Consider the following 24,836-nt stretch of genomic DNA (forward strand, 5'->3'; position numbering starts at 1 on the left):
CTGCCATTTCTTGGGAGCTCCTAGTGTCGGACTGTGGGCATCTGTGTCATGCTGGTCCAGGCCTGGATTGGATGTTCATTCTACTCCAGCTCTGCCACTACTAGCTGTGTGACTTGGGCAGTTCCCAGACGTCAGTTTCCTCTTCTGTAAAAGGGAGATAACGGTAAAAGATTAAGTGGGAAAATGCATATATTAAGTGCTTAGCACAGTGTTTGCAACGTATGTGCTCAACAAGTATACCAGCACAATTCTCCCTCATGGTGACCCGATATGTTTTAGAGTAGAACTGTGCTCTACAGGGTTTTCAATGGCTGTGATCTTTTGGAAATAGATCTCCAGGCCTTCCTTCCAAGGCACCTCTGGGTGGATTTGAACTGCCAGCCTTTCAGTTAGCAGCCGAGAGTTTAACCATTTGTGCCGCCCAGGGGGCACTACAACAAGTATGTTGTTCAGTGTCATCGAGTTGATTTCGACTCATAACGACCTGATGTGATAAAGTAGGACTGCACCACAGGGTTTTCTAGGCTGTAATCTTTATGGGGACAGATCACCAGGTCTTTCTCCCATGGAGCTCCTGGGTGGGTTCGAACCACCAACCTTTCATTTAGCAGCTGAGCACCTAACCATTGCTCTGCCAGGATCCTTTCAACAAGTATAGCGCTAAGTATTATTATTTTCACTATTATGATGATATTTGCAGTCCCGTGCTTAGATCTTCACTTATTACCTTATTTGATTTCCAGCAATATTCAGCAAGGTAGGTATTGTTATGATTATTTTGCAGCTGAGGATAGGCAAGTGGGTATCATATCTGACAATGTGCCTAATACACATTTATTTATTACAGCGACCGGTTCACAGTGACTACTCAGTAAATGGTAGCTATTATTACTGGCTTATTTTTAAAAGTAGACTCAGAGAAACGGTTTCTCTGCTTTCCCTGAGCATAGAGAGGCTCTGATGCCCAGCAGGCCAGCTTCTGCCCTGTGATGGATTTCTCGGGGCTCCTCAGCACTCTCCAGGAAGCCGTGGGAGCTGTGGGGCTTGCCAGCCCAGGTGGTGCTGGGAGGTGCGGAGAGCCACCAGGAAGACATCTCATACATTTTTCAGGAACGGGCATTTTCTCTCCTACCGAGATGCAAGACCCTGAGATGCCTCCCACGTCCAGACACAGTTCAGGAATGTTTCTCCCCATGATAAGAGCGTGAAATCCAATCGTCCAGATGTAGCCCCTGCACAGCAGAAGCCTCATTCCCAGAAACACTTGCTTCTCAGCTGTCTCTCTGCCTGGAGCCACCCCGAGCAATACAACCTCACCACGTCCAGTTCCTTCTATTTTTTAACCACTTATTACAAAGTGAGGTTGATGGAGGAATCAGAAGCAAGTGACAGGGGGTGCTTTGAAACCCCTGGATGAAGCAGACCCCTGGGGTGCACACTCCTACTGCTTGTACTACTGACAGAAACAGAAGTGAGGAGGCCATTTCCATTGATAGGAATGGCTTTTTCCTGGGCAGAATCCAGTTTTTATATATGTATTTGAAGGTAAATTGCTCCAAGTTTACAGTATTTGTCAAAGATTGGCATCTTACGAGCCTGATGTAAAACTCCACAGCCAATTGCACGGTCGCTTATACACCTTGCATGAGACATCTGTGCAAGTGCCTGCGGTGTGAACATGCACATGGGCACGTGTGCACGGGTGCATGTGCTGGCTGCCTGATGAACGCCTCCGCGTGCAGCATGTGGTCTGTCGGGGCCCGCGCTGCTGTCCTGCATGCGCCCTCTGCATGGACTGCATGCCTACTACATCTGTGTGCTTGTGTGCGCAGGGGCTCCTCTAAAGCCACAGGTCTTCACGGTTTCAGCTGGATAAGTTATTCTTCACTTCCCTTCCTAAAAACACAATTGCCTAGTGCTGCTGGCGCAGAGTCAGAATGGCCGCTGCATTTCACCCCCGAGGTGGCTTCCTTCCAGCAGTGGGTGAGTGATCCGGCGTCCGCATAGTCTCTAACCTTCTTTGGGATCCTTCTGCACAGAAGGTGCCCCCAAGTCCGGAAGCGATGATCCGTTTGTCCATGGCTTCCCGTTCATCCCTCACTCCTGTCCTTACATCCTGGTCCCGTGGATTGTCAGCAGCACCCACGTCTTGGTGTTTCCGTTGTTACTGCCCAGTTTTTGCACCCGTAGTTTTTCCTTCTGAAGAAACAAGGAGCTGAGGGCTCCAGTAGGAATGCTGAGATGAGTTCCTTGCCCCAGATACAATGTACAAATAATGTCCTTATCTCCCAGTCCTGTACCTTGCTTCTCCTGGACCCATTCTCTAGCAGAAGAGGATGGAAAGGCACAGTACCTTTAGAGATGCTTTTAAATCCAACAGCAACATCCTTAGGCTTCATCTTCTGGTTACAACTTCCAGAACCCTTCCCCTCCTGGGCTAGGACCAAGTCCTATGGGAAACTTGGAAGTCTCGCCTTCTTACATACTAGATGACCAGGGGAGAAGGCTGGGAAACCACCTATCCTCTGCCCCACAGGGACCATAAGCATCGCAGCAACATGTGAGAAGGGTCTGCAGGGAAGCAAGAAAGTTCTCTGCTCATGACCTAAGTTTCTATCCAGGGATCTCTGGAAAATGCTGCCTGACCTGCCCCTTGCTGCATACTTCCCCAGGTTAGGAATGCATGTCTGATAAATGCCTCCTGAACTGCATTCCTGGTGGGAGGGAGGGAGGAAGGAAGGAGAAATGAGCCGGTCCTCTTATGCATATAGACGTGGGCATTAGGGAGTCACTGTATTTACTGGAGTATGATGGTTGGGGTGGGGGGGGGTGCGGTCCAGCAAGTTGACTGCCTTAGCTTTATAGGCTCTGCCTTGGCAACTGGTTTAACCAAAGACCTCAACCAATGTATGTGTTGTGGGTGCATATGTTTGCAGGAGGTGACAAGTGCCCTTAGAAGGGTGGAGTTAGCATCTTCGTGGGTCCTGGCGAGAATCACATCCTGCCAGAACAAGTGACTTCTTCCTGCTGCCTCCTCCATCCATGATATCATGTTACTAAGCTTCAGCTGCACTCTCCCCAGTCCCCCTAGCCAAGTGTTACTTGAACTTCCTAGTTGGAAAAGAGTAGCATCAAGTTGTTGCCAGTAGCAACACAGCCAGGCCCTGTTTCTTTGAGTCTTTTGGCCTTTGCCTACTTTGAAGTGAACCACAGCTTAGATGTCAAAGTACATTTGGGGGGAAGAAGGAGGAAGAAAGAGGAAGAGGCGGGCATTGTGCAGGCCACAGGAAGGCATGCTTGGGGGGAGATGGTGACCTTGCAAGCAAAATACACCCTTACCACTCCGCTCCTGAGTCTACCAAGAATTTTCTGCATGCTGAGTGTAGAAAGACTAAGAGTGCTGTTCAGTCAGGATGAGAGGAAGGAGAGGAAAGAGATCCTGGGCATGAAAAGGGGGCATTTCCCCAGCACAGCCCAGGGATAAAAGAGCAGCAGGGAAGATGGAAATGCACAACTTGGAAAGGGGCCGGGGAGTTGGTGCCTGGGCAGTCTGCCACCGATGTAGGGCACAGCTGCTGAGCCCTGTCACTCCCAGCATCCTGGCCTGGTTCCAGCTTTGCCCTGGCACAGCGATGGGACCATGGAGGAAGGTCTCCCACCACCACCAAAACTGACAGCCAAGAAGGTGGCCTCTGCAAAGAGCACCTTAAGTGATGAGAAGGATGGAGGGCAGGAGTCAGAGGTTCCAGGACCACCACCCAGAGGGGGCTTCCCCAGCCTGCCCTAATTAGGCACTTGCTCTAGGATGATTTGAAATGGGAGTAGCTCTAATTGGAGTAAGGCAGCACCTGAGAAAGGTAACCATCACACCTGCTTCTCCCCTCCCTAGGACGGTTACTATGTGAGATCCCGGAGGCATCAGCATCACTAACGATTGGTGGCTTCACCTGCCCTGTCCAGCAGCCACCCCTTTAAATTCATGTGTGCTAAACAGTGGGGACTGCCACCCAGCTTAGCGCGATAGCCAAAGACTCATTTTGCCAGACTTGCCAGTCACAAGGTGGCACCTCCCCTCTCTCAAGATCCCCAAATGTGATGAGAAGCGCCTCAGAGAAACTGCCTGACATGGTCTCATGGTGTCCGAGAGCCAAGGTATCTTGGTGAGGTTGAGAAAATCACCTTGTGCTGCCCAGGGAGGCTGCCTAACATGGGCAGACATGGAGGAGTCCTTAGTTCCTGAGTGTCTCCTTCTCTGGAAGTATGGCTACATACAAAATAGAAAGTGTGGGGGCTATGAAGGCCCATGAACTTGGCCCGCCATTGACTAGGTACGTGCGCTTGGGCAAGGTGATTCAGCTCTATATTTGAGCCTATCTCCTCATCTGTTAAGTGGGGGTTAAAATGATACCTCAGCAGTGAGGATGTTGTAGATCTTAGTGAACATGTCTGTAAGACGTCTAGCATTGTGCTTGATGTGCACAATGCTGCTCAGTGTTCGGTAAACTGATGGGTGTTGATAACTGTCCTTGGCCACTAAACTGTGTCCCATCCTCACCCTGCCACCATCAAAGCCTGGGTGATTTAAAAAGGAGGGCCCTTGAGGAGGGTACATGAGATATCAATGCCACCCTGTTGGGCAGGAATATGAAATAATAAAGGCCCTGAGAGAGAGGGGATAGGTTGCTCCTTTTACCATTAATCCAGATAGTAGGGCTGGCAACTCACCCTTTTTTAATTTAAAAGTAAGAGCACTTGTAGATGCCAATACAGGCTAGAGTAAAGAGTCTGAGCCTACTCATGGTCCCAGTGACATTTTGTGGGAATTGATTTCCAAAGATGTGGCTTCTGGGTAGATTCCATACACGCACCATTAACACAGCAAAACCTGGTTGTTTTTATACTACTGTACCTGTGATGGTTGGCAGTTGCCAAAAAAAAATCCATTGTTTTGATCAGATTCCTTATATTTTAACAGGACCTAGTTCAAATGTACATGAACGTATGCTCATTCTTCAGCCAGTGAACTATTTATTGTATTAATTCGATTTTTCACCTATAGCTTGATTTTCTTAATTTGGTAGGTAGTGTTTTATATTTGTCGTATATTTTCTTATTTAAAAAATTGAATAAAGAGAATATTTTAAAACCAAATAAAATGGCCTTAAACTCCTGAGAGAGATCAGAAGGCTTGGCAAGGACCCAGAAATAATACAGACCCCAGCAAGAGCTATTGCCACAGGGCCCCACCCTCCTGCCCCACCTACTAGTGGTTGACAAAGCCAGACACAACCTCTCCGCCTCCAACTGCTGCTCCTGGTCTGGTTCTTCTGTGGATTTAACCAGGTGCCATAGAGTCCATTCGAACTCATGGGGACTCCAAATGTGTCAGAGTAGAATTGTGCTCCACAGGGTTTTCAATGGCTAAATTTTCAGAAGTAGATTGCCAGGCCTTTCTTCCTAGGTGCCTCTGGGTGGACTCCAGCCTCCAACCTTTCAGTTAGCAGCAGAACATGTTAACTGTTTGCACCACTTGAGGACTCCCTGCTGTGGATTAGTGGTGTGTAATCCTTGGCTAGCCCATAACCTGGTTTCCCCCATTTCATCCGCCTTCCTTTGCTGCACCAAGTTGAATTGAGGCTTGATGAGAGAGGGGGAGTTGAAGGTTTTGAAAACCATTCTTTATTAAGTACAGATTTTTCTACCTTCCCCTATCAAGGGTTCTCAGACCCCTAAAGGATCCCAAGCAAATGGCAACCTCTCCCCAATTTAAAAGATCATCGAGGAAGGAGATGCCAAGGTGGAGAAGACACAGTGGCACTAACCTCCAGGAAAGTCATCCCCCTGAAGTTAGGTCCCTGGCTTGTCCACTTCCTGCCATACCCAGGCCAGGACCCTTACCCTTCCACCTGGCTCTTTAGGATCCTGACTGCTTTTCTCAGCAAGTCCCCCACCCACCCGCAACCTGTGATTCCACATATACACGTTTTATGAACTTGAGTGTCTTCTAGACATAGGTGACCTTCAGTCTCCATGAGAGGACAGCTTATCTCTCAGGCATCCAACTTCTTAGCTCCTGAGGTCACTTGGTGGGCCCTATTCAGCAGAACAGCCATTTCTCATTAGCACTGATGAAAAATGCCTGTGTGTCACAACTAAGGGATCAGTTTGAATCAATGGGAGCTATAAATAGTGTTCCAAATTAGTTCTGTTGAAAGTTCTAGTTCCTGTAGCACAGAAACCTGGGTTTCTCCTAAACCGGATGGGGAAGCATTGAATTTATCCAGAAGGCAAAGATAGACTCAACAACTGAGAAAGAGTAAGAAGGGGGAAGTTCCAAGATGTTGCTCAGAGATGTGCTGATAGCTGGGATTTTTTTTCTAACCTTTCTTTTTTTCTTTGGAGATAGAATTACATAGGGTAAAATGCTTCAGTGAATCTGACAAACGTATACACCTGTGTAACCTACGCCCCATCACCTTAGAGAGTTCTTCGTGCCCCTTCCCAGTCAATCCCCCCCCGCCCCAGGCAAAGTCAGTTGCTCTCAAGTCAGCTTTGACTCATGGCGACCCCCTGTGTGTCACAGTGGAACTGTGCTCCACAGGGTTTTCATGGTTGATTTTTCCGAAGTAGATCACCAGACCTTTTTTCTGAGGAGCATCTGAGTGGACTCAAATCACCAACCTTTTGGTTAGCAGCCAAGCACTTAACTGTTTGCACCACCCAGGGGCTCCCGCCAGAGGCAACTACTGTTGATTTCTATCCCCATAATTAATAGCCTGGATCTTGACTTGGTGGACTTGGGACCTGTAGCTTCGGTTTTAGGTCAACTGGGCAAGTCAGCAAGACAATCCCATCCGCAGCTCAGATGTCTTTACTCCCTTAGTGTTGAAAAGGGGTCCCTCTTGAGCCCCTAGTGCTTGGCTCTGCTATCCCCAATATGCCATCTGACCCCCACGGCTACTCTGAGCCACAGCCCTACTCCCGGGCAAAGATTTTACATCAGCCTGGCAGGTAAGTAAGTAGCAGAAGCTCTCGGTAACCCGGATCGTGCATGCTTTGTTGATTAATATCTGGGAGTGCGATGCACAGGGCCACAGCATGGCAAGCAGCATGTGGTTTTTTCTTAAATCTCTGCACAAAAGGGAGCTGTTCCTTTTGTGCGTTTCCTTTTAGAAACAAAGGACTCCACTGCCACCTTCTTCCAGGCTTCTAGCCATCAAGATGGCCACACAGCTGAAATGATTAGTCAGGGTGGAAGGTGGGAATTGAATGTGTGGGTGTTTGTGAACCCAGCACCTAGCCCGTGGTCCATGAAATTGAAGGCTCCCAAATGCTACTGGATTACACTTTGCCAAATGTCTCAAAGGTAAAAGGCACTTTGTCTGTATGCAAAGCTTCGGTGTCTCTGGAATGCACCTTACGCAGCTCAGTTCTTAATCACTGTATATTTCTTCACTTGGACAAAGGCTGCCTACTAATAGCATTTTCATCCACCCTCAGCTGTTTCGTTCAGCTATGCCAAGGCCTCAGGCTGAGCTGGCCACGGTTTCCTGGCGCCATGATACATTCCCAACTGACCAGCACTAAGGAACATCACATACTCCCACCCTGAAAAAACTGCTTCCTCTGTAACTGGGCACATGTCAGGCAGAGACGGAATACCACTCCCGCTCCAAAGTGGTTCCTTCAGAATTATCCAAACTGGGGTGGGGGTGAAGAGGAGGAAGGAAAGAGCTGTAGGGGGTGCGGGGCAGCAGGTCTCCTCTCCCCGGGCAGAGCAGGTACCTCAGGGCAGAGCAGGTACCTCAGAGCGCCCTGCAGCACATACTTTGGGGCGGTTCATCTCCTAACACAGGTTGCCTCTGCTGTCACTTTGATCCCTGAAAACTACAGGAGTCTGAGCAATTCCGAAGGAAGGCAGCTGCTGAGCAAGTGTGATGGCTGGATTTCTTCCCCAAAGCCCTGGGCCAGGCATCTTGCCATGCCTGCATCCTGCATGATTAACCGCCTTCCAGCCTGAGCCTGCCCTTGCTTACCGGGAGGTCACCGGTTAGCGGACAGATTGCAGCTGGCTGAGCTGTTTCCCCGAGCAGGCCCGAACCCTCATGACCTCCATCTTGAGCAACAGAACTGGCATTTGGTAAATGCGTAAGCGCAGGAGTGGGGAGAGGCAGACAAAAATGCCAGGGAGCACTGCCTGGCTTGCAGAGAGGTTAGGAACCATCCCAGAGGTGGTCCCTAGGCTGGTCTGCTGCACCATCCTCCCCTGAAGTCTCAGGAAATGAAGCGGTGCGGGGAGGGGAAGGGCAGGCATCGACAGTTGTGTCAGAGCTGTGGGGCTGAGCTCCAGGACTGAGGCAAGAAGAGATTAATTAGCACCTCCAAGCCCAGCCCAGCCCAACCCAGCCCATCCTATCCTGTAGGACTGGAAGGGGATGGAGTAGGGGGGGCCTCCGGGACCAAATTCACCTGAAACAAATAGACATATAATCCTCCAGAAATAGAGCCTCCAACCTCCCTCAACCCACAGCCCCCTTCCCCAGCCCAAATGACCTCAGTAATGAGGAGGAAGCTATAATGAGAGCTTGGACCAAATGGTAATCCTTGCACTCGATTTGTCTCTGGGCCTTTAACACACACATGAGCAACGGACTTTTATTCAGAAGCTTTAGTGGGTTTTTTTGTTCACATCTGCCAGCTAAATCAGAGCCCCAAAAGCCATGTAGAGCCAGCCCAGAAGGTATATATTTGGGCACACAATGTGTAATTTGTAGTCCTGGTAGAGGAGGGATGAGAGGAGGGGGGAGGAGCTGGTATTTGGTGTGTGGTTACCACAGCAATGAGCAACACCCGAGGGGGAAGTAAAATTCCTTCAGGACCTGGTAAAAGGGGCGGAGGGGGGGGAGGTCTATCAATGCTCTCCGACCAGGAAGATCCTAGATACGTGAGCCCTGTATTTCCCAAGAGTGGACCCCACCCCTACCCTCCCCACACACACACACCAATGCCCTCAGGTCTGCACCAAGAAGGCACCTTGCCAGGTGAACCAGCTGGATGACAAAAGTCTCCCACTCTATGTAACTAAGGGCAGTCAGGGAGAGTAATGGTTGTGTGCCATAGAATCCAGGGCAGGAAGGGGCTCCTTGAAGATCAGCCTCTGCCTTCTAAGAGCCAGCGTTGTGCCTAACCCACTCTACACAGAGGCGCAACCATCCTGGTTTTGGTGATTTTCAAAGACTGACACCGTAACTCTGGGATTAAAAAAAAGAAAAAAATCTGATTAAAAAAATCCTTACTCTAATATAAATGTCTCCTGCTCCAGGCTAAGTTTAGCGTATTTGCAGGTTCAGACAAGGTGGCTGATGGGGAGATTTTGTGTGCGTGCGTGCTTTTTTTTTTAAAGATAAAAAAATACAAACCAAACCCACTGTCGTGAATTCCAAATCATAGTGACCCTATAAAAAAACCAAACCCACTGCTGTCGAGTCGATTCCGACTCATAGCGACCCTATAGGACAGAGTAGAACTGCCCCACAGAATTTCCAAGGAGTGCCTGGCGGATTTAAACTGCCGTAGAGTAAAACTGCCCCATAGTGTTTCCAAGGCTGTAAATCTTTACAGAAGGAGACTGTCACATCTTCTCCTGCAGAGCGACTGGTGGGTTTGAACAGCCAACCTTTCAGTTAATAGCCCAGCACTTAGCCACTGCGCCACCGGGGTTCCTTTTTTTTTTTTAAGATAGAAGAGGAAAAATGAAAAGTTTTGTTTTTTAATGGAAATGGGGATTAAAAAAAAGAAGGGGAAAAAGAGCAAGGGGGAGGTAGACACAGGCTTGCTGATGGCACCTAAGGGCGCTCCCATCCCTAGATAAGCTTCCATTTGTGCTGTCAGAATTCTCTAAGCCAAGCTGGCCCTGTCCCTTCATGGAGACTAAGCCAGATGACACATTGTCCTGCATGCAGTAAACTCACAGCCCGTGTTGTTTTATTTATTACCTATACCCATAATCCATCAATTCATCAATCAGCAGGTTTATTGAGTACCCTACCAGGCTTCACAAACCTGATCAATCTGTTTTAATTACATCCAGCTTACACGCAGCCGAGCCCAGTAAGCAGGATGAGCTCTGACTCTTCACTTGGAAATGGACATGAGGAATTGCTGGCCCTTGCAATCTCGCATGTCACAACCCATGCTGACTAGCGATCGTGGGCTGTAATCGTGGGTTGTCCATGATTCTATGGCGATGGGGTCGCTGACCCGCTGTCAATAATAGAATGGGTTTTGAGTGTTTTCCCAGACACAGTGATCAATCGGCTTGGATCCAGCCACGCTCTAGGCCCCTGTCCAATGATATGGATTTCACAAGTGGGCGAGCAGGGAAACAAACAGATTCAGGCCGTGTTAAGGGAAACAAGCAGAATGAGTGAACCTCGCTTATCCTCCTTACCCCTCCACTTGTGGAGCTCTAAGTCCCCTCCTTAGACCAGGGGCTCCTCACCCACCTCTTCCTGAGTTTATAGACAGTTGGACACTCCCAGGACCTCTGTGTCTCATGCACTGGGCCTTGCTTCTTGGCCCGATTTGTTTTTTCAGTTTTCAAGAACTTCTACAGATTGTAAGTAAAGAGCTTGTGGACTTCCTGGTGTGGAGTCAGGTCATCAAACTTGGTCTCTGGGTGCTGCAGATGGGGAGCCAAGAGTATAGAAGATGGGACAAACACACGGCCCTGGGCCCTATAGTGACACCTGCTCACTGGCCAGCTCCAGGTCTCCACAAAAGTCTCTGCCATTTTCAGTATCAGAATAGGCCATCAAGAGGACCCAAGGCCTGTGTGGCTCTCCCAAGACAAATTTTGTATTTCACTTCAAACAGGATTCATAGGTCTTTGCATTTTTAAGACCAATTAATTCATTTCTAATCCCCAAATCCTTAGCCATCTCACTGGGTCAACCCATCCTCCCCAACCTCAGTACACCCCAGTTGACTAAAATCAAGTTCAGGGGCCAGCCACAGGCATTAAGATACATTCTACTGAGGATTTAAATGCCTGGTTTCTAGTCAGTAAAATCTACGCCTCCCAAAAAGAGTACCAGCAGCACACTCATGCCCTTCACCTGCCCCAGAGTCCTGGTTTCTTCTAACCTCCCACATTTAAGTCTCCTGTACCTAGATATCAATCGTCAAGGTGGTCAGGGGATATCAAATGTCAAGGTGGTCGGGGGGTCACTTAGCTAAGTCATTTGGCCTGGGTGGCTTTTGCAACAATTAATTCACCTGTCTGGCTCTCTGTCTCTGTCCCTGTCTGTGTGTGTGCCTGTGCGTGCCTCTCTGTTGCCTGTCTTCCTGCAGGGAAAGTCACTGGTGGGCAAGCGTCTCACAGGCCTGATGCAGTCCTCCTGACAGTCCCAGCCACAGGGCCGGGGCCTACAGACCACCCGGGCAGGCGGCGACGCTCTACATCTACGGAGAGAGCATCCTTACAGGGAGAGCTGGTCACTGTGAAAGAGAAGGAGTGAGGGAGATGAAGGGCAGAGGTGGGGAGACTTGGTGGGTAAACAGGGACCCTGGAAAGACAGTCCATGGAGCCTGGGGTCGGCCGCATAGAGGCTCCTGTTTACAACACTCTCTTCCTTGTACAGTTGTGCTTCGACGCTCCGTCCTCCACGAGGTCCTTGGTTTCTCACATTCAGGGGAGAGCACCTTGTGGGGTTCCTGTTGTGACAACTACTTGCTATCATATTCTTATTATCATCACTCCTCCCACTGCCTGGGAGGGGTGTCACACCTTCTGGCAAACACAAGAGGGAAGAGCTGGCCCTGAGCACGTCCAGTATTACGCGCCACCTCTCTGCCCTCTCTCTGGGACACCCATAGCACCCACTACAGTCCCAACCGCCTTCTGCTTTCCCCAAACCTCTCTGGCCACCTGGTACAACAGGCCTGCACCAGGCACCGCTTCCGTGTAAAACGTCCAAATCACATCTTCAGCACTGAAGCAACCTTTTTGATTGCTGTACCTCAAGTTCTTTTAACCTCCTTGGAGGCCAACTTTAGAAGCAGTCTCCACAGGTGTGGCACCTGCCTGCTGGTCCCGTCCAATGTCCAGCACCAGAGGAAGATGAAAGAGCTCGTTGGTTAACAGATATGGAGGTTTTGATGACCCTCGTTTTTTAATTTATTGTTTTGTAATTCTGTTTTTGTCCCTTGCTCCTTGTTTTGTTCCCTCATGTTTTACTGAAAATAAACGTGGCCATGAACTCAGGGGCCATTGGGATTCTCCCCTCCAGCAGCCCCAGGTGAAGCTGGGAAGGTTCGCAGCCTGGGAGGTGGCTGGATGGCATGGCTAGCATCCCCCCACCCCACTCCCCATTGTAGCATCCTGACGAGTAAGGCTAAGCCTTTGCCCAGTCAGGCCTCAGTTGTGTCTGAAGCTGGGGTAAAATATGCTAGGGAAGGACTAGGCCAGGGCCTAGTCTTGATCTGAGGGCCTGCACAGAAATGTCAGTCTAGACAAAGGCATCCTACCAAACAATGCCAGTCATGTAGGGGAGAAAAACAAAAAACCAGAAAGCAAAACCTGCAAAAGATTCACTTGTATCTCCTCCACATGTGTGTCAAAATGACTGTTTGCCAACTTGGCTGTGAGGTAACGTATGTAAAGCATCTAGTCAGGTGCCTGACACTTAATAGGTGCTTTTAGCAAATGGTAGCTATTACTGTCATTATTGTCATTGTTATTATTGTGACCCCCAAGAAGCCCTTGGACAGAACTGTACTAACACGTTCTTGAATTCAGACATTCACTCCCCCACCTGCTATGACTATCTTTTGATCTATTTTTGGCCCTGGGTGAAAAGTCTCCCTTGGGAGTATATAAACAGAAAACCTAGAAGCAAAAAAGCAATCACTGGTATTTCTTTACTCATTTAGGCAAATTCACCAGCTGGTGACCAACGGCACATAAGCTTGTTGTAGTCCCGGCCTCCTCGGTGCTCCCCTCAGACCCATCTTTCCAGCTCCCACCTCGTGTCCTACGTTGTCTGATTCCATATGGCCCTGTCCCCAGGGCACCAGGCTTCCATCCCTCACAGGCTGAACCCCCATAATGGTGGGTTCTTGACTACCATGCCTCAATTTCCCCTGCTGGCACTTGTTCCTCTCTCTGTGAGTTACAGTGGAAATGGCATATGTTAAGTCCTCAGAGTATTTGCAAAGGTGGCAATATAGACCCAGACTATCACACCCTTGTTTCACATGCCCTTTGCACAGAGCCTAGCACTTTCTAGACACCCAATAACTACTTGATGAGTAAATAATGAAATAAAACCCTGTCTTAAGTTGCAGGGTCTCTTACTCCTCCTCTCCTTGTGCCACCCATTTTTCATCCCATTTGTTCGTCATACAAATCTCCCATTTCACAGCAAGATTAGAGGCCAAGTTCATCTGCACCCAACATTGCCCAAAGGAAACTCTTCCTTGCCAAGAGTCCCCAGCCTGTGCTGATGCCAAGGCACAGGGTACATGGAAAAAGGGTGTTACTGAGCAGTAGGCAATCCTGCACCCTAGGTGAGGAGAATGCCCTGCTGCCTCCTACCCCGCCCTATGGGTTGAGGGCGACATTCTAAGTCAGACTGTAGACAGGGCAGGATTGGCTTCCCCCACCATGACTTCTGTGACCCTCCTGACTCTTGGCTCTGCTCCTTCACTATTCTGGCCCAAGACTTGGCCCCATCCTGGAAGTTCCCAGAAGGCCCAGCCAGAGTCAGATGGACTGTGGCCCCTGAGGTGGCTACCAAATACCTCTGGTGATATTCAGGGGAAATGGCAGGGTCAGCAGGTATATATACCTTCCTCTCCAATATAGGTAAAGAAGTTGCAGATGGATTCAAACCCAGAGCAATAACCCCCTCGTCTCTGCCCTCCATGAGGCATGCTCAATCCTGTGACCATCACCGTGTGCTCCCCAGTAGATAAAAGCTGAGCAAGAGTGGGGGTGGCAAAAGGTTGCTCCATTCAAGTTGGCCAGTCCAAGGTCAGTCAGTCCACTGTGCAGACCTTGTAATGCAAGTGCACTTAGAAAATCCACTCCTGGACAGTCTTCCCCTTGGCCTGCTCTACATGCCCCACATCCTACCAAAATTTCAGATTAGATTTATGGGGACAGTTCTGTAGCAAAGCTAGTTCCTTTGCCCTGTCCTGCCTCCTAGAAGCAGCCTTGGCTCCTCTGTATGGGAGTGAGCTCTGGACCCATGACTCTTCTCTATGAGGGCTCACAGGGCAAATATTTTGGCAGCCCCAAGGCCAAAGCTTCAAGGTAGCCTTAGCAGGTGACCGACCACTCACCCATCAAGTCAGACACACCAGACAGCAAGCATGGGACATCTGACTAAAACAACCTCTCCCTACCTGGGAAGAGTAGAAATTGCAGTTGACAGGTGTTAAGTACCCAGCAGCCAAATGGCCTGACCCAAGCAGCAGAAACTTTCTGAGCTGAGGAGAGGGCTCCTGCCCTTCCAGAAATTAAGGCACCAGCTTTGTTCTAATGGGAAGATGTTGCTGCACCCCAGGAAAAAGGCAGGGCCAGTCTGCCAATGCAATCGGCTGGGCCTCTGCTCCAGGCTCTCCTCTGCCGAGTGGCTGGTACCTGGGCCAGACTTCTCATGACTGAGTTGCTGCTTAGATTAGCTGAACACATGAAATACATGCTCCAGGAGGCTTTTCCCTTGGCAGGATTCCTGGTGTGTTCAAACTACCTCACCACCAAAGGCACCGAACCAGGACCCTGCCACCCATCCAGCCCTCTTGCTGGTTGTGGAGGTTGATGTTTTCCCTAAAATACACCCCTCCTGTCCTGCTCCAATTACATGGTCTTCGAAAGCCACCACCAGGAAACCTTCTCAGAAGATGGAAAGAATTTAGGGTTGTTTGTCTTTGGTCTCTGCAGAATTTATTGAAGGGAGGGATTCCGGCCAAGCCCAGGAGCTGGGAAGCCCTGAACTGAAGGGAGACAGAACATGCCACCAGCCTCCAAAAGGGACTGGCAAGTTGAGAATGTAGCAAGCACCATGGGGTAGCATAGCCAAATAGTGGCCAAATGAATCACTAATAACTCACCACGGGATCCTCAGAAGAGAGGCCTGTGCTTGTGTAACCATGGCAACATCAGACGCCAGCAGCCTACTCATTAGTACCACCCAGTGATAAGGCATCCCTTGGGCATGACCCAGGGGCCATAAAGTAGCAAATGTAGCAATAAGGGGCTGAGGGCTGTAAAAGGGGGGCGTCCACGTGACTGGGCTTCAGCCCTCTCCCCAGCCTCAGAGGAGGGCTCAGAGCCAGCTGCTGCTAGCTGTTCAGGGAGGGGAGATCCTACGTGCACTGAGGACCCCTGTTCTGTATTCTGTGCCCACCTACCGCATGATCAAGGACACGTCGGAATGGCCTCTGCATAGTGCATGTGGTTCTCACTAGTTTATTTTTCTGGAATTTGGGGATTGGACCCCAGAACCAGACACGCTGGTACAGTCTAAAAATAAATGACTTGAACCCACTACAATCCAGTTCATTCTGTGTGGATCCTTGGTTTGGGGGTTTGTTGGACAGAATTTACCCGTGGGGGGAAAAAGATCTACCATCCCTTGCCTCCTCCGGTCTGTTTCACTCCCAAGCAGGATGCTAAGCAGCTCAGAAAAGCCTCTCTGTGGATATTGGACTCCTCGGGGTAGGCTGGAGCCGGAAGACTGAACCCCTGACTGCCGGTGTCTGCTTGGCTGGGTCGTCTCTTGGCCCCGTTATTTGTGCTCAGGTACAAAATCCAGTGGTCTAATGACCACCACCGCTCTGACACCCTCTTGAATAAAGTCCCAGGATAGACGTCAAGGCATGCAGACAGTGCCCCTTATGGGGAGTCTCTTGGGCTCCTGAGCGACAGACAGTCTAATCTCCCGCTAATGCCAAAGTAGCAGGCCTCTGAAAGTCACACTGATAACAGGAGAAGAAAGCAGATAAAAAGAAACTGCCATACTGCAACCCCTCCATTAACGAGACCTGGAGCTCCTCCTACCCAGCCTGGCTATTTTCAGACAGGCTTATTTCCAGAATCGTTGTTTATCAAGCTGTCACTACGTATGTACCTGATCCTACTGACCACCGAGAACAGAGATGTGCTTCCAGGTCTAGGCAGAAGTGGGAATTTGAGCTAACCCAAGAATGTCTGAGAGCCTCCTGACTTCTCCTCCCCCTACACCCTTTTGGGGATTTCTGGCATAAAGGAGAGCCCTGATGGTGCAGTGGTCAAGCACTTGGCTGCTATCCAAAAGGTCGGTGGTTCAAACACCAGAGCCACTCTGTGGGAGAAAGATATGGCAGTCTGCTTCTGCAAAGATTCCCTATAGGACGGAGTAGAACTGCCCCGTAGGGTTTCTAAGGCCCTTGGAATCTTTACGGAAGCAGGCTGCCACATCTTTCTCCCGTGGAGTGTCTTGTGGATTCAAACTGCAGACCTTCCAGTTAGCCCAGCACTGAACCACTGTGCCACCGGGGCTCCTTCTGAAAAGATTTCAGCCTTGGAAACTCTATGGGGCAGTTCTACTCTGTCCTATAGGGTCACTATGGGTTTTTGGCATAAAGGGCTGGAGGCTTTCCCTCAGCTTGGTGCCAACTCCTAATAGTTCTGTGGTCCCAGGAGCATCAGGGCCTCCGCAAGCTGTCTCTGATCATTAGAAATTTTCTTGGGATATGGCGGCCTTCAAACCCTGTGACTTGGAGAAGCATCCAGGAAGGCCCTCTGGGCCGCATGTTCCTTACCGGGGCCCACAGAGCTTTACTGGCACATGTCCCTCAGCCCACCCCCCTGAGCAGAAGCCCCCGCATAAACTCCTGGCTCCCCTTGGTGGAACTTCCGGTGCCCAAGGTAGGGCCCCTTTCCCTGCACCTAGCCCTTTAGTGCCTGCAGGGGGTGCTATAGCATCTGTTCCAGACCCTGCACACCCCGAGGGGCAGGCCTCCCTGACCAAAGACTGGCCAGGGGTCTGGCTTGTTTTAAAGGGATTTGAGGCGGGGCATGTAGCTGGGTGGCAGCTCCGTCTGGAACAGAGCTCTCTGGAACATTCCTGTTGCTCTCTTAAAGGGTGGTCTCAGTAGCCTCAGAGCCTTGGAGGAGACTGGCTAGGTCTGGCTTATTTCAGCAGGCAAAACAGAGCAACAGCCAGACTGCAGAGGCTAAACCATATACCCTCAGCCTGTCAAGTGAGGGCAGCGAGGTAGGGTGGGGAAACGCAGGGGCTTGGGGTTGATGGGTTTGGGTGTGAGCCCCTACTTTGACTTGCTTGCTGTGTAACCTTGGGCACGTCCTCATTTGTAAAACAGGAATAAGAATTTCAAACTCTTAGGCTTGTTGTAAATTAATGTAAAGGGCTTAGCTTGTGCCACTCTATTAGCTATTGTAAGGAGCCCTGGTGGTGCAGTGGTTAAGCACTTCAATGGTAACGAAAATGTCGGTGCTTCAGCCCACCAGCGGCTCCACTGGAGACAGATGTGGCAGTCTGCTCTGGTAAAGATTCCAAAACCTACCAAACTCACCGCCAACAAGTGGATTCCAACTCACAGCAACCCTATAGAACAGATTAGAACTGCCCCATAGAGTTTCCAAAGCCGTAAATCTTTATGGGAGCAGACTGTCACATCTTTATCCCGTGGAGCAGCTGGTAGGTTCAAAAGGCCAACCTTTTGGTTAGTAGTTTACTGCGTTAACCACTGCACCACACGAGCTTCATCTTGAAATAATTACAGCCTTGGAAACCCTGTGGGACAGTTCTTCTCTGTCCTATGGGGTCCCTATGAGTCAGAATCAAATGGATGGCAAAGGAATTTTTTATTAGCTATTGTTGCATCTGAGCTAGGCACTGCAAGGTGGTGAAGGAAGGGTACATTTTCCAGTCTTTGTCTGCCCCTGAGTACCAGCCTTTCCAACAGCCTGGAGGCCTGGGTTTTTTCACTCGTGCAGGCAGCACCCTCTCTGGGCCTGTGACAAGCTCCTTGTTCTCTCTTTTCCAGTTAGGATCTGGCTCCCTCATTGTGTGCCACTTGGATTGTCTCAATCAATAATCCTGCCTTCGTGTTGTTGTTAGCTACCGTCGAGTTCATTCTGACTCATAGTCACCGCATGCAACAGAGTAGAACTGTCCCATAGGGTTCTCTAGGCTGTCGTCTTTACAGGAGCAGATTGCCAGGTCTTTCTCCCACAGAGCCACTGGGTGGGTTCAAACCAACAACTTTTCGCTTAACAGTGGAGTACTTAACCGTTGTACTATCAGGGCTCCTTGTTGTTGTTGTATTCTGTTGAGTAGATTCAGACTCAGAGTGACGCTATAGGGCGGAGATGAACTGCCCCAGAGGGTTTCTGAGGGTGCCAAGTCTTTTCCCCTGCGGAGTTGCTGGTGGATCGGAACCCCAACCTTTCTATTAGCAGCCCAGCACTTAATCACTGTGTAAATAGCAGATCAGAAGGCTGGGGCAGGCTCTTCCTTCAGACTTTGGACAGAAAGAGGAAGCAGAAGGGTCTGTGCTCTCCTCAGAAATTCCTGTTTGTCTGATAGGCCTCCAGGGTTGCCTCATTTGGATTTGGATTCTGAGCTCTTCAGAAATATTTCATCTCAGGTCACTGTCTAAGACCTCGGACCTCAGATGATGGGCTGAATGAGGCCTCTTCCTTCTGAGAATTCCCGGAGTCCACACAGACACGTTAGCCTCCACAGAGGAAGCACCCACATTCTTAAAAAGGCCAACCAAGCAAATGAAGCGTGTTTCTCCTCTTCCATTACAACATGAAGAGTCTGTTTTGAGATGAGAATGGATGGAGGAACCAGGGAGGGTTTCAAAAATGAGACAAGGCCCTGGATAGCTCTTCCTGCTGTCATCCCCTATTATCAGTGAATATTAGCACTGAAATGCACCTTAGAGGGTTTCTGATCCAGCATTGTCAATAAACATTTTTTGTTTATTGAGGCATAATTTACATAAATTAATATTCACCTAAGTAGAATGCTATGGATTTTGACACTTATACAGTTGTGTAACCCTCACCAGAAATTGAGATAGAGTATAATTCCATCACCCCAAAAAGTTCCCCATATCCCTTAATGGTTAATGGTTAATCCCCACCACTGCTATGCCAGCAACTACTGATCAGTTTTCTGATTAGTAGTTTCGTGGTTTCCAGAAAGTCACATAAAGGGAAACATACCATGTGTGGCCTTTTGAGTCTGACTTCTCTCACTTAGCATAATGCACATTGTGGCATGTATTGGTAGTATATCCCTCAACATTTTGTTTTTATACATAAGAAACTGAGGCCCAGAGGGGAAAGTTCAGAGAGAGTGGAGGAACTGGGCTTAGAGTCCAGGCCTGGACTACCACCCAATCCCTCAGCTCTGATGGTCACAAACTCCCCAGTAAACAGCATCTTTTTAACGCCTCAAAATTGGTAAGTCCCTGTTTGAGAAGGCACGTGATTACAGGGCCTCCGCGTTTAACAGAACGCGTATTCAGTCAGCAGGAAGTGCTTGTTTCACCCCTGGTGATACGCCTGGAGCTCCCCCATTCCATCCCCAAATAGATTAACAGAGAATAAGAAAGTGATAAAAGCTAGGCAGAAGTAAAGCACTACAACAGACCCCAGCATATAGGGACCCCGAGTAGGCTGGGATAGTCGTGAAAAACAGGCAGAGTAAAGGAGATGATCTGAGGCTTTTCTCAGTTAGAGATCTCAAAACCCATAAATTCTAAAACAGTTGGAAGGTTTTAAGCAGCATTATAAACTCATAAATCTAAAGATATTTGATATATTTTAATCCATCAGATTTATTATCCTTATTGATGTCCAAAGTGTTCTATCTTTGGTCAGTGGGAGCTTCTTCATTTGGTTCCTGAGTCCTTTAGACAGAACCTTGGTAGTCCTTAATATCTTCCTTGCTATCTGGAATGACAAGAAAATCCAGAACTATCTTGTACATTTTCTGTCCCATACCTAAACCCAAGTGAGTGAAAGTCAAATGAATGCTTTCATTAGGGGGTCCTCTGCTGGTCTTTGCCTATGCAAACTGAGCCTCCCATACCTTCAGAACATTAGAATTGAAAGATCCTTTAACAGTCAACTAGCCCAGAGCCTTCATTCATCAGAAGAGAAAACAGAGGCCCATAAATATCAAATGACCTACACTGGGTCCCAGAAGGGTATAGCAGAGCAAGGGTTAAAGACTAGTTACTGCCAATCCCATGTGCTTTCCAAATCCCTATACCACCTTTCCTTACATGTCCTAGACCCATCTAGTCAGGTCTTTCCACTCAGGCCACATCCTAGCATTTGCTGGGTGTGTTGAAAGGTGGACATAGAAAGTGAAGGTATTCCAATTTCAAAACTCACTACATAGCTACGGTAATCCAAACAGGCATAAGGATAGATGTATAGATCAATGGAATAGAATTAAAAATCCAGAAATAAACCCTCACATTTGCAGTCAATTAATAGTCAAAATAATTCAGTGGGGGAAAGGATAATCTTTTCCAAAATGGTGCTGGGACATCCGAATTAAGTTGAAGTTGAAGAATGATGTTGAATCCCTACCTCACACCATATGCAAAAACCAACAAAAATAAGAGCTAATACTAAAAACTCTTAGAAGAAAACATGGGTAAATCTTCATGACCTTAGATTAGGCAATGGTTTCTTAGATATAATAACAAAAACACAAGCAACAAAACAAAAACAATTAGATAAATTAGACTTCATCAGAATTAAAAAACTTTTGTGCTGAAAAGGACACCATCAAGAAAGTGAAAAGACGTTCTACAGAATGGAGAAAATAGATAAATTAGACTTCATCAGAATTAAAAACTTTTGTGTTGCAAAGGACACCATCAAGAAAGTGAAAAGACATTCCACAGAAAGGAGAAAATATTTGCCATTCATATAATTGACAAGGGATTTGTATCAAGGATGCTGTTTGTTAGGTGCTGTCTAGTTGGTTCTGACTCATAGTGACCCTATGTACAACAGAATGAAACACTGCCCAGTCCTGCACCATCCTCATAATCATTATTATGCTTGAGCCCATTGTTGCAGCCACTGTGTCAATCCATCTAGTTGAGGGTCTTCCTCTTTTTCAATGACCTTCTACTTTACTAAGCATGATATCCTCCAGGGACTGATCCCTTCTGATAACGTGTCCAAAGTATGTCAGATGAAGTCTCACTATCTTTGCTTCTAAGGAACATTTTGGGTGTACTTTTTCCAAGACAGATTTTTTCATTCTTCTGGCAGTCTGTGATATATTCAATATTCCCTGACAACACCATGATTCAAAGGTATCAATTCTTCTTCAGTCTTTGTTATTCATTGTCCAGCTTTCCTGTGCTTATCAGGCAATTGAAAGCACCATGGCTTGGGTCAGGTGCACCTTAGTACTTAAAGTGACGTTTTTGCTTTTTATCGAGGGTATATATACCAGAAAAACCACCCTGTTACCATTGAGTCAATTCCAACTCATAGTGGCTCTAGAGGACAGAGTAGAACTGCCCTGTAGATTTTCTAAAGGAGTGGCTAGTGGATTCAAACTGCTGACCTTTTGGTTAACAGCTGAGCTCTTAACCACTGCGCCACCAGGCCTCCTAGGATATATATAGAACTCTTAAAACTCAATAATAAAAAGAAAAATAATCCAATTAAAAGATGGGCAAAGGGTCTATACAGACATTTCTCCAAAGGAAATATATGACCAGTTGACATCACTAACAATTCCAAAAAATACAAAGAGACAAACCCACTGCCATAGAGTCGATTCTGACTCACAGTGACCTCGCCGGGTTTCCAAGGCTGTAAATCTCTACTGAAGCAGACTGCCACATCTTCCTCCCACAGAGCTACTGGTGATTTCAAACTATCAACCTTTTGGATAGCAGTTGATCTCTTTAACCACTGAGCCACCAGGGCTGCCATGTCATTAACCATTAAAAAAAAAAAATAGGAACATGTAATTCAAAACTACAGTGAAATACCACTTCACACCCACTAGGATGGCTATAATAAAAAAGATAATAGCAAGTGTTTGTGAGGCTGTGGAGAAATTGGAACCTGCTGGTGGGAATGTAAAATTCCAAACAAAGTCACTTTGAAGAACATTCTGGCGGTTCCTTAAAAGGTTAAACATAGAGTTATCATATGACCCAGCAATTCTACTCCCAGGTATAGACCCAAGAGGAATTCAATGGCCATAAAAGATTTGAATACTAATGTTCATATCAACATTATTTAAAATAAGCAAGAAGTGGAAACAGCCCAAATGTTCACCAACTGATGAATGGATAAACAAGATGTGGTATATCCGTACAGTGGAATATTATTTGGCAATAAAAAGGAATGAAGTACTGATACATGCTGAACTTGAAAACATTATTCTAAGTGAAAGAAACCAGTCATAAAAGGCGACATATTGTATGATCTCATTTCTATGACATGCCTAGAATAGGAAAATCTATAGAGATAGAAAATAAAATAGTGGCTGCTAGGGAGGCTTGGGGGGTAAAATTGGGAGTTACTGCTAATGAGCAGGAGGTTTCTTATGGGGGTGATGAAAATATTCTAAAACTGATTGTGGTGTACATTGACTCATATACTATAAATGGGCGAATTTCATAGTATGTGGATAATTTTAGTAAAGCTGTTAAAAAGGAAAGAAGGGAGGGAGGGAGGGGGAGAGAGGGAAGGAGGGAAGGAGGGAAGGAGGGAAGGAAGGAAGAAGGAGGAAGGGGGGATGGAGGGAGGGAGGGAGGGAAGGAGGAAGGAAGGAAGGAAGGAAGGAAGGAAGGAAGGAAGGAAGGAAGGAAGGAAGGAAGGAAGGAAGGAAGGAAGGAAGGAAGGAAGGAAGGAAAAGGAAGGAAGGAAGGAAGGAAGGAAGGAAGGAAGGAAGGAAGGAAGGAAGGAAGGAAGGAAGGAAGGAAGGAAGGAAGGAAGGAAGGAAGGAAGGAAGGAAGGAAGGAAGGAAGGAAGGAAGGAAGGAAGGAAGGAAGGAAGGAAGGAAGGAAGGAAGGAAGGATGGATGGATGGATGGGGGAGTAGCTGACTCCAGACCAGGAAGGATTCCAAGCCTGTTTTTCTAAGTTGCCGAAAGGATGGGCCTGGCCCCTAGAGAGAGAGAGAGTGTTATGAAGATGGCCATAGAGGACTTTGAAATCCTGCCAAGTGTCAAAGACAGTGTTAGCAGATGCCAGGTCAGCCCACAGTGAGTGGCCTATTTCAGCTGTCCCTGCCTGCTCTGGGAATTCAAGCCCTTGAGTCCCCCTTGTAGGGAACTAATTTAATTAGAAGGATTAGTGATCTGCAGGATAAGAGATCCACTCCACACACTCTCCTGCATCCAATATGAACCTTGTTTTCCAATGCTTTAAGCCCCAGGGACACTTGGTTTGTAAAAGAAAAATGCCCCGATGAAGAGCCAGAAGACTCTGGTTCTAGTCTTGGATCTGCCACCATTAGCCATGTGGCCTTAGGCAGTTTATGGTTAAAAAAAAAAAAAAAAAAAGGGCAAATGTTAAAAATAAGGAGTCCCAGGCCCCACCTCCAGAGCTTCTAAATCAGGAGGTTTGAGAAGGACCCCAGTAACCTACATTTTTTAATTAGTAGAATGCTCCTTAGAAGCAAGGATGACGAGATTTCATCTCACGTACTTTGAACATGTTATCAAGAGGGACCAGTCCTTGGACAAGGACATCATGCTTGGTAGAGGGTCATCAAAAAAGAGGAAGATCCTCAACGAGGTGGACTGACACAGTAGCTGTAACAATGGGCCCAAACATAGCAATTATTGTGAGGATGGCACAAGACCAGGCAGTGTTTCATTCTGTTGTACATAGGGTCACTGTAAGTCAGAGTCCACTTGATGGTACCTAATAGCAACAACAACAACTTCCAGGTGGTCCTGATGTACAGCCTGCTGGACTAGATGGTTCCTATGTTTTTTATGAGCCTGAAACCTGTATGACTCTGTGAGAAGGTTTGATTAAATTTCAGAAAAAACATGCACCTCTTGTCCACTTCTTTTCCTACCAAAGATGCCCGCCTCCATCCTCTCACAGTATAAATGGAACTGAGATCTGGGTGCACCCAGCATTTCCCTAAATCAGCTCCAAACTCTCCACTGGCTTTCTTCTTGCCACCCTCACAAAGTGGAGTCCTGCGGCAACAAATCCTGGGTTCCCCTTCTGTAAAGAGGCCCTTGCTTAGGGGTTAAGGAAGCTATACTTTGCATGCACACATGCACACGTGCATAGGTACATTAGAGCACACGTATATGTGCATGTGTGAGCACACGTACATGTGCATGAGTGTGCACACACATGACTACGAGCTATTGAGTTAAATGCTTCTATTCATGCAGGACTTTGCCAAGGTGAACTCACAGAGCCTGTAGATAAATGCATCCAGTCAGAAACAAAGGGAAAACATTAGGATCAAACCAAAAGATAAATTAGAAATAGGATTCATGAATCTTCCTCTCTCTCTGCTGTAGAAACATGTTATTATCTGTCTTGACATACCCACTGGCTTGTAACACCCACACCCATGTGCACATACACATACAATACCCTCAATGCCCCTCCCTGGACAGGCACAAAGCAGAGGTGACCTTGACACTTCTCATTCCTCCTCCTAAGCCCTGAGCACTAACAGTTGTGACTGCACTCAGGATTTTGAGCTTTGGTCAGGAACAAAAAAACCCAACTTTTCCTTTGGCTCTTCCACATGATGCCAGCTGGCGAGCCCACAGAACTTCTGCCAG

At 47.8% G+C, this 24,836-nt stretch overlaps 1 protein-coding gene across 1 annotated transcript in view; it reads left to right on the plus strand.

The window, feature by feature from the left end:
• RGS6 (regulator of G protein signaling 6) overlaps window positions 1–11,510 on the plus strand; it is a 635,612-nt gene extending 624,102 nt beyond the window's left edge. Inside the window, exon 18 of the mRNA XM_010588720.3 lies at window positions 11,353–11,510. Within this exon, the coding sequence (XP_010587022.1) occupies window positions 11,353–11,403 (51 nt within the window). The 3' untranslated portion in view covers window positions 11,404–11,510. The remainder of the gene's footprint in view (window positions 1–11,352) is intronic.
• Window positions 11,511–24,836: the final 13,326 nt, after the last annotated feature.

Source organism: Loxodonta africana, chromosome 10, assembly GCF_030014295.1.
Source record: "Loxodonta africana isolate mLoxAfr1 chromosome 10, mLoxAfr1.hap2, whole genome shotgun sequence".
NCBI classification, from domain to species: Eukaryota; Metazoa; Chordata; class Mammalia; order Proboscidea; family Elephantidae; genus Loxodonta; species Loxodonta africana.